Source organism: Bufo gargarizans, chromosome 7, assembly GCF_014858855.1.
Source record: "Bufo gargarizans isolate SCDJY-AF-19 chromosome 7, ASM1485885v1, whole genome shotgun sequence".
Classification (NCBI taxonomy): domain Eukaryota; kingdom Metazoa; phylum Chordata; class Amphibia; order Anura; family Bufonidae; genus Bufo; species Bufo gargarizans.
Genome location: NC_058086.1, coordinates 46,114,067 through 46,129,062, shown reverse-complemented (window position 1 = coordinate 46,129,062; position 14,996 = coordinate 46,114,067). Strand labels below are relative to the sequence as shown.

The 14,996-nt window shown below is 45.5% G+C and overlaps 1 protein-coding gene across 7 annotated transcripts in view; it reads right to left on the bottom strand.

Annotated features, from left to right (window-relative positions):
• KANK4 (KN motif and ankyrin repeat domains 4) overlaps window positions 1-14,996 on the bottom strand; it is a 100,640-nt gene that overhangs the window by 13,140 nt on the left and 72,504 nt on the right. For all 7 annotated transcript variants that reach the window (XM_044300874.1, XM_044300873.1, XM_044300872.1 and 4 more), the window contains 3 exons: window positions 11,089-11,176; window positions 6,439-6,658; window positions 1,112-1,254 (listed from right to left, as the gene is read on the bottom strand). In XM_044300874.1, coding sequence (XP_044156809.1) covers window positions 1,112-1,254; window positions 6,439-6,658; window positions 11,089-11,176 — 451 coding nt within the window. The remainder of the gene's footprint in view (window positions 1-1,111; window positions 1,255-6,438; window positions 6,659-11,088; window positions 11,177-14,996) is intronic.

The following is a 14,996-nucleotide window of genomic DNA, read 5'->3' as shown; positions in this document are numbered from 1 at the left end:
CTCCTGGAAGAAGTCCCTTGTCCTGCGGGCATTGTGTACTGTAGCGTTGTCCTGTTGAAAAACCCAGGTGTTACCACACAGACGAGGGCCCTCAGTCATGAGGAATGCTCTCTGCAACATCTGGACATAGCCAGCGGCCGTTTGACGCCCCTGCACCTCCTGAAGCTCCATTGTTCCACTGAAGGAAAAAGCACCCCAGACCATTATGGCGCCCCCTCCACTGTGGCGCGTGGAAAATATCTCAGGTGGGATCTGCTCGTCATGTCAGTAACGCTGGAAACCATCAGGACCATCAAGGTTACATTTTTTCTCATCAGAGAATAAAACTTTCTTCCACCTTTGAATGTCCCATGTTTGGTGCTCTCTTGCAAAGTCCAAACGAGCAGTTCTGTGGCGTTCAAGGAGACGAGGTCTTTGAAGACGTTTTTTGTTTTTGAAGCCCTTCAGTCTCAGATGCCGTCTGATGGTTATGGGGCTGCAGTCAGCACCAGTAAGGGCCTTAATTTGGGTCGAGGATCGTCCAGTGTCGATGACGGACAGCCAACTGGATCCTCCGGCTCAGTGCTAGTGAATTTTTTTTTGGGTCTTCTACTTGACGTTTTTGTTCCATAACCCTCAGGATCATTTAAGAAATTCCAAATGACTGTCTTACTGCGTCCCACCTCAGCAGCGATGGCGCGCTGTGAGAGACCCTGCTTATGCAGTTCAGCAACCCGACCACATTCAAAAAGGGAGAGTTTTTTTGCCCTTGCCATCACAACGTGTGACTACCTGACAGAAAATGACAACGAAGCCACATCTTTGCACAGATTTGGCCTTTTTAAAAGGTATGTGGTCCTAAACTTTTGATCAGCTGAAAAACAGCCTGTTTCAGTTTATTCGTTGTTTCCAAATAATTGAATGCTCAAAAAATGTTTTGTCTCACTCCCATTTCTTCTTGTTGCATGTTGAAGCTCCACTTGGAACCTTGTTAAGATCCAGCCATGCTAAATAGGATTTTTTTGCCATTTTTCAAGTGGTCTTAAACTTTTGATCAGGACTGTATAAAAATACGTTTTCTAAGCTGGACATCCCCTTTGAGTTCTTTGATATCAATGTGATGACTGATTACCTGAGAGGCAGAGAGATTCACATTTCCCAGCATGAGGAGATCCTTCACCACCTCCATGTCTTCATCTGTCTCGGCTGATGCCAGGGGGGTGAGCATCACTGGGGTGTACCCCGCTTTATTCTGATGGTCCACATCACAGACGCCTAAAGTAAAGAGACGGAAAGTGCCTTTTATGCTGACGGTAGCTATCAGGGTTGAGCGAAGCGAGCTTTGGTTGCTTACGCTGAATACGTTTTCCGAAGTTTTGAATGAAGCGACTTCGGATGAAGCTTGCGTCGCTCAACACTAACAGCCATGTATTCTGTCAATGTATCATCTTCATAACAAAACTTTACCAGTTACATTTTTACTGATACTTTGAAACCATCAACAAGCAGGTTAGCTGCTGTTGACAGATCTTAGTATCAATATATAAACGAGAGTGGTGCAGATCATTAACTCGAATATTCAGAGATCCAGTCTATGAGCTAATAAGTATAATTTTTTCAGTTCCTTTATTTATAAGGATGGCGTCTTATAGGGCAGCAAGGGACATTCTGGTGTTAATGAGCCAACAGACACACAACCGTATATACAGCAGGACACTACTGTGCACACAACACGCTAAATAGCCATGTAAGGATAACAAATCTGTAAACAGCAGCTTGTTGATGGTTTCCATCTTCATGCCACGCACAGATCAAATGGCTTCATCTTATTTAACCAATTAATGTGCAGCCTCATACTTTTTAGCTGTTTATTTGCATCCATGTGAGAAGAAAACTATCCAGACGATAAAGGGTCTCTGGACGGACAGAATCACATGGGTAATTGATTGGCTGTGAGTGGAGACCTCAGTCACTTGGATGCACAATGAATGCTTAATTTACAGACACTTTTGGAGCCAAATGTGATAAGATCCAGCTGTACAGACATCATGAGGTCTGACGGGGCTGAATCCTGGGGCTGGAGCATGTTCTGTGTAATACAAAGCCAGATAGGAAGACAGACAGAAATACCGCCTGTGCTTGTAATTAGAGATGGGCGAGTTTCACATTTTGAAATTCGTTCACGCTTCGTTTGGTGGTAAAAGCAGAATTGCGTTATGGATTTCGTTACCACGGACTATAACGCGATTCTATGACGGAATGCATAACGGAATGCCTTTAGAGGAATTCCGCTATTCATTCTGTCATAATAGAAGTCTGTGGGCTGCAAAACAGATCCGTCCCATTTCCGTTATGCAGGGGAGGACTATACCGATACTAACCCCTTCACTGTCCTAAACCACCAGGAATCTACACATTAGCAAACTCATTGTCCTAGACCACCAGGTATACTGACATTAACCCTCTGATTGTCCTAGACCACCAGGTATACTGACATTAACCCTCTGATTGTCCTAGACCACCAGGTATACCGACATTAACCCTCTGATTGTCCTAGACCACCAGGTATACTGACATTAACCCTCTGATTGTCCTAGACCACCAGGTATACTGACATTAACCCTCTGATTGTCCTAGACCACCAGGTATACCGACATTAACCCTCTTATTGTCCTAGACCACCAGGTATACCGACATTAACCCAATGATTGTCCTAGACCACCAGGTATACCGACATTAACCCAATGATTGTCCTAGACCACCAGGTATACTGACATTAACCCAATGATTGTCCTAGACCACCAGGTATACTGACATTAACCCAATGATTGTCCTAGACCACCAGGTATACTGACATTAACCCAATGATTGTCCTAGACCACCGGATATACTGACATTAACCTCTTCACTTCCCTAGACCACTAGGGATTCTAGAATAAACCCCCTCAGTGCCCTGGTAACACCAGGGATCCATACATTAACCCCGTTTACTGCCCCACACCAACATGTACGCTGACATTAACCCCTTCCCTGCCCTAGACTACCAGGTATACTAACATTAATCCTTCCACTGATCCAGACCTCTAGATTTTCTGATATTAGCCCCTTCAAAGCTCAAGACCACAGCGGATACTAGAATTAACCCTTTCATTGCTCAAGACCACAGTGGATACTAGAATTAATCCTTTCATAGAACAACAGCTATAATTTACACCGACCTCTTCCCTGCCTTAAACCGCCAAGCATACTGACAGCGACACCTTCACAGCCCTACAGTTAGACCACCCGGGATTCTGACATTAAGCTTTTCACTGCCCTAAACTACCAGGGATACAGAGGCTGAGAGGGAACATTACTAACAATGCTGCTAAAAGTATGGGCTGACTTGGGTGATTTGGGTAAATGCTTGATCTCCTGTACCTGTAAGACGCTGTAAAGGGCTATCTGTATCTGGGGATTGAAGCCTTCACTTAAATGACAGAACATTGTATAGCGCCCGGTGGGTAATGTTCTCCAGCGTCTGAAGAATGAGTCTCAGCAGCTGCTGGAGATATAGCGGTGTGGAGTAGAGCCGTCAATCACAGGAGCAGAGCCCGACATCAGACAGCAGTATCACAGGAGAAGGCATCAGCAGATGACAGATCTTCTCCCTCCGCTCCAACCTCCAGCTCTCCCAAGTGACCAGGCTAATAGGTTTTCCAGGTCGCTCCTCAGATACAGCGCTCGTGTCACGATTACTAATGAGATGATTTAGGGGCAGTAAGAGAATCATTATCCCCAAGGTAAGAAGTTTCCAGCCTGCTCTCTTTTCGATCAATAACACAGGGGGGAGAGCTAAAGTCCTGGCTGCAAAGTTGGTCCTTGATACCTGATCTCCGGCAGACGCCAGTCTGGAGGGTCCTGCGATGGAGCAGACGTTCCGTCACTTGTAAAATTGCAGCAAATCAAGCACCGGAGCTAAATACCTTAATGGATGCGGTTTGATTACAGATGCCCTTTGAACTGCTCAAGAGTAAAAGTGGAAACGACTTTTGGTAAATGACTTGAAGCCGCATTTCTCAGCCCTCAGCACATTGCAGCACTTACTAAGGCCTCTTGCACATGAACGTTGCGGATCCGTTCTGTGCATTGGGCAATGTCCATGCAGAGGCCGGGACGGATCGAGACCCATTTAACTTGAATGGGTCCGTGATCCGTCCGCACTGCAAAAAATGAAAAAGTTCTATTTTTTTTGCGCTGTGGAGGCAGGGATAGAAAAACCACGGAAGCACTCCGTAGTGCTTCCGTGGTGTCCCGATACGTGTTTCTGTTCCGCATCTCCGTGATTGCGGAGTGCACATGGGCCGGTGCCCGTGTATGGCGGACCCGTTCATGTGCAAGAGGCCTAAATGAAACATCAGGAAGCTTAGAGGCCTATATCTACACTGACGGGCCCTAGTGCAAGGCTGCGTTTTACATCTGCATCAGGGGCTCCTATGGGAGTCGCAGTCACAGATTTTTAGGAATAGTGATGCAAGCATCAACACAGCTCAAGATGTACAGTAGTGCCCCTCCTCTAGATAGTGCCCACTAATCACTACCACCCCATGTAGCAGGTTCTCCTCCTACCGCTCCTTCACCTATTAATCTCAAGCAAAGAGCAGTTTTGTTCCCCTTTCCCCCAGTAGTCACAGCAGCGCTTTCCCTCCACTTCTCCAGTAGCCACAAGAATGCCTTTCCATTCCTGCAGTAGTCACAGCAGTACCTCCTCCTTTTCCACACTAGTAACTACAGGCCCCCATAATCTAGAGCACTGTCTCCTTTCCACAGTAGTCATAGCAGTGGCCTCTATCCCCAGTAGTCACAGCAAAGCTTTTTCCTCTACTTTTGCAGTTTCCACAGCAATGCTACACCACTGGCTTCAATAGTCAAAGCGGTTCCCCCTAACCCATTGGCAACAGCAGTGCCTCCACATTTCCAACAGTCAGAGCAGTGCCTCCTATCCACCAGTAGTCATAGCAGTTCTTTATTCTTTTACACACTAGTCACTACAGTGCGCTAGCAGTCACAGCAGTGTCTCTCTGGTAGTCACACAGTGCCTTTCATACCACAGTAGTCATATCAGTGCCTCTCCCTTTGCCAAAAAAGTCACTACAGGCCCCTAGCAGTCACAGCATCATCTCTCCCCAGTAGTAACAGCACAGCCCTCATCCCCTAGTAGTCACAGCAGTGCCTCACCCTTCTCACCAGTGGTCAGAGCAGTGCCTCACCCTTCTCACCAGTAGTCACAGCAGTGCCTCACCCTTCTCACCAGTAGTCACAGCAGTGCCTCACCCTTCTCACCAGTAGTCACAGCAGTGCCTCACCCTTCTCACCAGTGGTCAGAGCAGTGCCTCACCCTTCTCACCAGTGGTCAGAGCAGTGCCTCACCCTTCTCACCAGTAGTCACAGCAGTGCCTCACCCTTCTCACCAGTAGTCACAGCAGTGCCTCACCCTTCTCACCAGTAGTCACAGCAGTGCCTCACCCTTCTCACCAGTGGTCAGAGCAGTGCCTCACCCTTCTCACCAGTAGTCACAGCAGTGCCTCACCCTTCTCACCAGTAGTCACAGCAGTGCCTCACCCTTCTCACCAGTAGTCACAGCAGTGCCTCACCCTTCTCACCAGTAGTCACAGCAGTGCCTCACCCTTCTCACCAGTAGTCACAGCAGTGCCTCACCCTTCTCACCAGTAGTCACAGCAGTGCCTCACCCTTCTCACCAGAAGTCACAGCAGTGCCTCACCCTTCTCACCAGGAGTCACAGCAGTGCCTCACCCTTCTCACCAGTAGTCACAGCAGTGCCTCACCCTTCTCACCAGTAGTCACAGCAGTGCCTCACCCTTCTCACCAGTAGTCACAGCAGTGCCTCACCCTTCTCACCAGTAGTCACAGCAGTGTGCAGGACAGGTGATAAAAGTCTGGTCTCAGGGGTCCCACTACTGAAACCCTCACAATCACTAGGATAGGGGTCCCCTTCTCTTCATCATTGTACTCAGCTGTCTCTATCAGTCTCACAGACTTTAAAGGAGCAGCAGGACAGATCCTTGACCACCTTTCTACTCAAAGTCCACCTCACTGCAGTAGTGGAATGAGTACAAACCTGGCGTTTGAGACCACATTCTAGTGATGGAGATCTTAGCGGTAGTGATATCCATATTTCAAGGAGTTAATAATTCTCAACAGTCTGGGAATTTGCCGGGATTGTCCCGATCTTGCCAAATTTAGTTTGTCTCAGTTTGAAAATAGGCAGGGCTTATGTAAACCCTGCCCAGAAGTGGTCAATCTGGGGAAAGGTTGGGGAGTGCCCCGGGGGTTGGGTCTTATAGTTAAATGTCCCAAACCTATCAATACAAATATTAGTAAGCATGACACACTTTTCCAAAGTTGTTATCCAGGAGAATCAAATAATGATACAATGTAACGAAGTGAAACGTTCCTCACCCGTGTTAAGCAGGAGCTTAACGATTCTGAAGTTGGAGTGGGATACGCTGTAATGCAGGGCCGTATTCCCATTCTCGTCAGCGATATTCACGACTGCCTGCAATAGCTGTGGGCTAATCGATCGGAATTCCTCCAGATAGACTGCAACCAGATCCGGGGACGACGTCTTCTGGCTGGAGACTCGGAACCACTCTTGGCAGACGGTGTATAATGTTTGTCTCTACAACAGCAGAAAAGTTATGATTAGTTACCGGCTCTGGCCAAAGCGTGATGACTATCTCCAAACAATCCAGAGAAGTAACCACGAGATTCCAGATAAATCAGACATTTATTGGAAACCTCTCTCTCCGGAGCTAATTCAGTTGTGTACACTGAAACAAATCCCTGCGAGGCTCAGATATAAGAGCGACGTGAGGAGCTCACAACAGAAACTTGGATTTGCTTTTAGGCCGGATTTCCAAGAGATAGTTAAAGGGAAACGCTGACAAATAATTTCTGGAACTTATCGCTTACTAATCAGTGTTCTGCATATACAAGGATCAGCCGTAACATAAAAACCAGGAAAGCAGCTTGGACACCACAAGACCTCTCAAGGTATCCAGTATTTTTTAGAAATTTGTTGACTGCCCAAAGCTCTTCCATGGTACTGGATGATACCGTCTCTTGAGTATACTCCCATGCACATCAATGAGCCTAGGGCAGTCATGACGATGTCACCAGCTGTCCTTCCTTGGACCACATTGGGTAGGTATTAACCACTGCATACCAGGACCACCCCACAGGACTGTCCACTTTGGAGATGCTCTGACCCAGCTGTCTAGTCATCAGAATTCGGCCCTTACTATTACAGATCGCTTCAAGAGCTGTTCACCTGTTGCCTAATATTCCCCCCCCCCACCCCACCCCCACCGCCGACAGGCGCCACTGCCACAAGATAGTCAATGTGTTTCATGTCGCCTGGTTTAATGCTATGGCTGATTGGTGTATTTGGTCAAACATGTCCAGTAGGTGAACACATTTAGTTGGCACAAATCCAAGATCTTCAGGTCTGTTACTTTAAAGAAATGACAGTTTTGAAAATAGACCTAAAGTGGAGTGGACTCAGTGGCTTAAAGGGGAAATGCACCCTATATTGAATTTTGGCATTGAGAGAAGTCAAAAGATCACATTGGTGGCATCCAAACTTCTTCAGGAGAGGTTTCAATCAAAGAGGTCCACTCTAATCAATATCTGAGACTTCTCTCGTGCTTCGTCTCTCTTAGAATCCCCTCCCTCATTCCTTCCAACATTGAAACCATAAAATGCATCACTGAAGATTAACCTCTTCCAGAAAGCAAAAACCTGGTCTAAAGAGCCCCCCTCTGAGATTTTAACACTGTGAATACCTGACATGTCTACAGCTCTGTTCTCCTTTACCTGTTCTCTTCTATCTACTCCCTATTCCTTACAGATTGCACATTGGTATGGACGGGGTTCCTACCTATCTTTTGAAGTACCAAACATTTGAGCTAGTGGATTCCATTAAGAAGATCTCATATGTATCACATCTCTAACGATCATTTTTGATCAGATTTCGCCTTTAAGGAGCGGTTCCATTAGGGCAGTGCTCCTGATCACGAGATCTTCACAGGCGTTCTGCTGCCGTGTCAGCAGATTTGCAACCAGATAAACAGACAAAGCCTGGACAAGAAGTAAATATTCGAGACTGACGGACTCTCCGCTCAGGTCGCCTTAATGATACTGTACTGTGATCACACAGGAGCGACTGAGAAAACTGACCTGACGACAAGAATAAAACTACCGCAATTCAGTATTTTCTATGATTTGCACAGAAAAGTTATTACACTGCGTTATCCCCCTCTGTGTTAATTAAATAGTCTCTTAGGAGATGATTGCACTTCTGTCTCGTTAAAGTGTAATGAGGACCTCAGCACAAAGATTATTTATAGAGAGTGTCTCTGGTAATCATATGAAGTCAGAAGAAGTGCTGAATAATTAGATCTTAATTCTCCAAAATTCCCCCAAATCCATATTCATCCTTAGCCGACTGTATTATAGCAGTTATATTCTTGTACATAGGAGCAGTATTATAGTAGTTATATCCTTGTACATATGAGGTAGTATTATAGTAGTTATATCCTTGTAGATAGGAGGTAGTATTATAGTTAGGGGTGGGCGGTATAGGCGATATAGGCGATATGAATTTGGGCCACGATATGGATTTTCGCCATATCGCCTATATCGCCGGACCGCGATATGATCGCGCGCACCATGTTCTGAGCCGGCCGGCACAGCGGAGGGAGGAGGAGGGAGTCTCTCCCTCCCCACTGTGCGCGGCTGCCGCTGAACACCAATGAAGACAGAGTAGGAGGAGGAGGGGAGGGATTGTGGCCACTGCACTACCAATGAATGTGCCGGCCATATCCCTCAGGGTCCCCCTCCTCCCCCCCATCATTGGTGGCAGTTTGCAGTTCCGATCGGAGCCCCAGCAGTGTAATGCTGGGGCTCCGATCGGTTACCATGGCAGCCAGGAGTCACGCTGCTGAAGTCCTGGCTGCCATGGTATGTCAGTGAGCAGAGAGCAGCGCATTATACTCACGTGCGCTGTGGCCGCTGGTCGCTCCTCTCTGCTCACTAACATACCATGGCAGCCAGGACTTTAGCAGCGTGACTCCTGGCTGCCATGGTAACCGATCGGAGCCCCAGCATTACACTGCTGAGGCTCCGATCGGAACTGCAAACTGCCACCAATGATGGGGGGGAGGAGGGGGACCCTGTGGCCACTGCCACCAATGATTAATACTGGGGAGGGGGGGTTTGCGTTACCAGAGGGGGCAGATCAGAGGCTGGGGAAGGGGGGCAGATCAGAGGCTGGGGAGAAGATCAGAGGCTGGGGAAGGGGGGCAGATCAGAGGCTGGGGAAGGGGGGCAGATCAGAGGCTGGGGAAGGGGGGCAGATCAGAGGCTGGGGAAGGGGGGCAGATCAGAGGCTGGGGAAGGGGGGCAGATCAGAGGCTGGGGAAGGGGGGCAGATCAGAGGCTGGGGAAGGGGGGCAGATCAGAGGCTGGGGAAGGGGGGCAGATCAGAGGCTGGGGAAGGGGGGCAGATCAGAGGCTGGGGAAGGGGGGCAGATCAGAGGCTGGGGGGGGGCAGATCAGAGGCTGGGGGGGGCAGATCAGAGGCTGGGGGGGGCAGATCAGAGGCTGCGGGGGGCAGATCAGAGGCTGCCGCCATGGTCAGCTCCCTGCTGTTGTGTGCACTACGCACAGGGCAGCAGGGAGAGTGTAAAGTCCTATTCACCCTAATAGAGCTCTATTAGGGTGAATATGACAAGGGTACATAGGAGGCAGTATTATAGTAGTTATATTCTTGTACATAGGAGGCAGTATTATAGTAGTCATATTCTTGTACATAAGAGGCAGTATTATAGTAGTTATATTCTTGTACATAGGAGGCAGTATTATAGTAGTTATATTCTTGTACATAGGAGGCAGTATTATAGTAGTTATATTCTTGTACATAGGAGCAGTATTATAGTAGTTATATTCTTGTACATAGGAGCAGTATTATAGTAGTTATATTCTTGTACATAGGAGCAGTATTATAGTAGTTATATTCTTGTACATAGGAGCAGTATTATAGTAGTTATATTCTTGTACATAGGAGCAGTATTATAGTAGTTATATTCTTGTACATAGGAGCAGTATTATAGTAGTTATATTCTTGTACATAGGAGCAGTATTATAGTAGTTATATTCTTGTACATAGGAGCAGTATTATAGTAGTTATATTCTTGTACATAGGAGGCAGTATTACAGTAGTTATATTCTTGTACATAGGAGCAGTATTACAGTAGTTATATTCTTGTACATAGGAGCAGTATTATAGTAGTTATATTCTTGTACGTAGGAGGCAGTATTATAGTAGTTATATTCTTGTACATAGGGTGCAGTATTATAGTAGTTATATTCTTATACATAGGAGGCAGTATTACAGTAGTTATATTCTTGTACATAGGGTGCAGTATTATAGTAGTTATATTCTTGTACATAGGAGCAGTATTATAGTAGTTATATTCTTGTACGTAGGAGGCAGTATTATAGTAGTTATATTCTTGTACATAGGGTGCAGTATTATAGTAGTTATATTCTTGTACATAGGAGCAGTATTATAGTAGTTATATTCTTGTACATAGGAGCAGTATTATAGTAGTTATATTCTTGTACGTAGGAGGCAGTATTATAGTAGTTATATTCTTGTACATAGGGTGCAGTATTATAGTAGTTATATTCTTTTGCCGCTCTTAACTTGACTTATGGGAAATTACTGTACTAGAAGGCTCATGAAGGGGGCTAGCATTTTCAATTTGGCATGAGAAAATCCTCAGAATTTGCCCTGACACTTGTTAAAGGTTACATGATCCTTAATCGTTACTGACCTTTCTTCACGCTCAGATGAAAAGCCCCATTTAGAGGAAATGTACCATCTTATTAGATTAATTGTACTATAAATTCCATTTCCAGGCTCTGGTCTTTAAACGACAACATATGCAGCTAAGCCAGCGCTTTTTAATTAAAAGTCCAATCATTACACACGGCTGGGGGCAATGAGAACAAAGTGGAGAGACAGAGCGGGAGGGTGATCGGTACCAGTTTATTATCTGTGGTGGTCCTCAGTTCTGCTAGATGGCTGCTCAATATGTGGCACTCGCTGCGGAAGGCTTCCCCCACTGTACACCTGTGTGGAGAGAGAAGGAAATCTTTCATCCTTTCGCTCTTTACAGACACATTTCACATCATGCAAATCAATTCATTATACATTTGAATTAGGTTTTATTACAACTATTTGGCTAAGTTGTTCTCCATCTGTACCCACTGTAGACAATCCTCTGTAATCTAAGCAGCCTGGTCTTCAGATGGACTCCCGTTACCTGTACTGATACATTGTGACAATCAGGACAATAAAGATTTGCTGATGTTTATGACTCACATAGGATTGTCTAGGCTGGACTCAAGTGTAACAGAAATCACATCAATAGGTAGGACAGGGTCAGGATGGTTTTTCAGCCTCTGGATATCAGCAATAAATGTTTACATTCACTGGCAGCAAACAGAGATACACTCCCAAAGTATACCTCTGATATACACCACTACAGAGGTATATAGAGGCATAGGTCACTTATAAGGTCCCTGTGCGGTAGACATGGCCCTCTGGATAGGAAAGCATTGTATGCCGGGTTTTCCTATACGGCTGATTTATGCTGATGGCGCAGAAAGGCGATCTTTTAACATTTTAACATATATGGTGTAAACTATTCTTGGTATATACTCTAAGCATAAGGGCTCGTGCACATGACCGTATGTATTTTGCTGTCTCCGCAAAAAAAATGAATGACGTCCGTGTGCATTCCGTATTTTGCTGAACGGAACAGCTGGCCCCTAATAGAACAGTTCTATACGGACAATAATAGGACATGTTCTATTTTTTGGCGGAACAGACAGATGGAAACGTAATGCACACAGAAACGTTCTTATTCTTTTTGCGGAGCTATTAAAATGAATGGTTCTGTATAAAACGGAATGTACACGGGGAAACAAAAAAATATTCCTGTGCATGAGCCCTACGAGATGAAAAACAAGGCTGCGGTCTTCAAGAAACAGCGCCAATTCTCTCCACTGGCTGTGCCTGGTATTGCAGCATTTACTGCGATGGGTCTGAGCTGCAATACCAGGCACAGCCCCATAGATAAGAGTGGCGCTGATCATAGACAACCTGTCCCTGTGGCATACATCTGCTCCTGTATACACCATGAAGTACATCTCATTTACACATGCATGCAGCTCTAAATTAAAATTTTTCCTTAGACTTCTAGAATTAATAAAATGATACGGCAATAGCCATTTTCATCCCATTTGAGGGTATTTTCAACCTGAGAATACATGATTTGGCCCCATTGCCCTGAACATACCACCTGCTGTGCACCGATCAATGGGGGAGTTCTGCTGAAGGCGCGAACAAAGCAGCGAGGCACCTGGCGCACCATAGAAGTGGTTCTCATCTCATTTGTCTTGCTTCTTGGTAAGAACAAATGTAGATTTATAAGAGTCATCACTCCGGCTAATTACTGGAAGGAACCCAGGAAATTTTGGACATACAGAAGAGCTAATCAATTCATGTAAGAATATGCTTTATAATCACCGGCTTCTAATTGCTTTTAAATGACTCTTATTATAATCATCCGCCATTTATAAAGAGCCAACGGCAGATTCCTGAACGCCTTATAGATTAAAGGCAGCTGTACCTGGGCTATGCAAATAGTAATTGTGTATACAGCTCCTGTGAGAACCTATGCATCTCCATGTGTAGTCTGACCCTGGTATTGTTCTGCATGGAATATTGTAGTACCCTCCTGCCATGGTGTCCAGGAAAAATAACTGTCCACATAAGGGTAGACGTCACTGGAGCTTCAATGGTCAGGGGAGAAGAAACAGTCGAGTCTGGCCGAAAGGTGTGTCCTTCTGTGACCCGGAGTTCCTGCCTGGGTCTTGAGTGGTCCAGCCAAAGCCTGGCTTGAACCCAATGGAACATCTCTGGAGAGACCTCAAAAAATGGCTGCCCACCGACAGTCCCCGATCCTTGAGAGGAACAGCAGAAAATTTCCAAATCCACGTGTTAAAAAACCTTGTGGCATCATCTCCAAGAAAACTGGAGGCTGGAAACACGGAGACGGCTGCAGGAGTCGACGTGATTTTTTATTAATTTATTAATTTTTTTACACATGAGGATCAGACTACGCAGGGTTTGTTTGTAGTCTGTAACCATGGAGACGCATAGGTCTTCCTAGAAACTCTATACACAAAACGGGCTATTTTTTTTACTTAAGACTATTTGCAATGTAGCTTCATATTTTTTTTTACGTGCACTGAGATGGTTACAAGAGTCTACCTGCCGATTAGTTTTTTTATTATTATTATTTTTGAGACACAGTGGAGTAATTTATAAAGGTTGCAAAAGTCTACATACCCTTGTAATTGCGCTAATGTGGCAAGTTTTTAACATTCAATTCTTGAACGTGCCTTAAAAATGACCCACCCTTCCCAGTGAATAAGACCCTAGGAATTTCAGACCCATCACTGACAGTCTCCAAATCACAGTTCATTGAACCATAACTGGCGGTTTCCAGAGACTGCAGCAAGATGAATCGATATCCTGCTATAACATGTGCTTTATGCAGCAGGCCGCCGCCTTGCAGTCATTATTCTTGTAACTCGTGATAATTGTACACAATTACACTAAGGTACGCCGCACGGTGATGTCACACCTAATCCCTCACATCAGCGCATGTCTCAGACGGGTAATGACTCCTCTCTCATCATGAATCGGTCCTGGAATTTCAATAGGTCGGTGTGTGTCTTTTCTTCCGTGGGGCCGGGCGGTGTGACCCTGCATATTTTTGTGACATTACTGTAGTTCTTGATGACTGTTTGTGCAGGTGGTGGATACTAAGACGGAGCAATGTAATGCAGCCGAGACATCTGCTTTCTATGAAAGTAACCTACAGATTCAACGCTGACATCACTTTCTCTTTCGGCATTGCAAATACATCCTGATTTAGTAGTCATCTAACCTGTGGCAGAACTACAACTCCTAGCATGCTCATGTACTCAAATAGTGTTCGCCCCCAGACAAGCAGTTACTAAGAAACCTGAACTAAAATAGACGACAAGATTCTGCTAAAGTAATAAAACCATTAGTATGGAATGACTTTGCTAAATTTTTGAGTTTTTTTTTTCTTTCTTATGTTTTTTCCCAAGGGTCCATGATTTCTTGAACAATCTGTGTCCTCCTGAGTGGGAGGGAGTCAAGAGTTAAAAAAACAAAACAAAAAACAAACAAAAAAAAAAACATTCCTGGTGCCACCCCCTGCAAAGTGCCGCCCTATGCACTGGACCTCCAGTGCCTAGCAGCTAATAAGGGACATAAAACAGGCAGGTGTGGCATGATGAGGCAATCTTCACTGTGACTACTTCAGTGCCAAACATATATCAAAATGTGGTTACTAGGCAACCTGAACCAAAAAACAAGTATCACTTGGATCAGCAGGATCAACCCTACCCGGCAATACACCTGGTTTACTTGGCTAGATCTTGTTGAAAGTTGTTCTTTATTACTCAGCAGCATACATATATGGCATCGTGATGGCACGGGCTTGGTAGCTGAGTCCATGCCAACAGCTATCAGGGTGTCAGCTGCGAAATAAAGCTGACACCCTGCTGCATCGGCTGGGAAAGATGCTTACATGCTGCTTACAATGTTTACTGCACCATCAAAGTGGTTTTACAGGATTAGGGGGCTATCGAAGGCCATCAGAGCCCCCGTGATGTAATATTGTGCTCATGGGGTTTCATGGGAACAGGGGACTTGAAGAAGCCCCTCATGTCTGCCATTTTTTCTCTCTCATTTTGGAGGAAGTCCTACCAGTCGCAGTCCATCACCGTAATCCGCAAGACCTTGTAATAATTTGGCTGGCAAACAATGCCCTACTGCTATCTAGCTG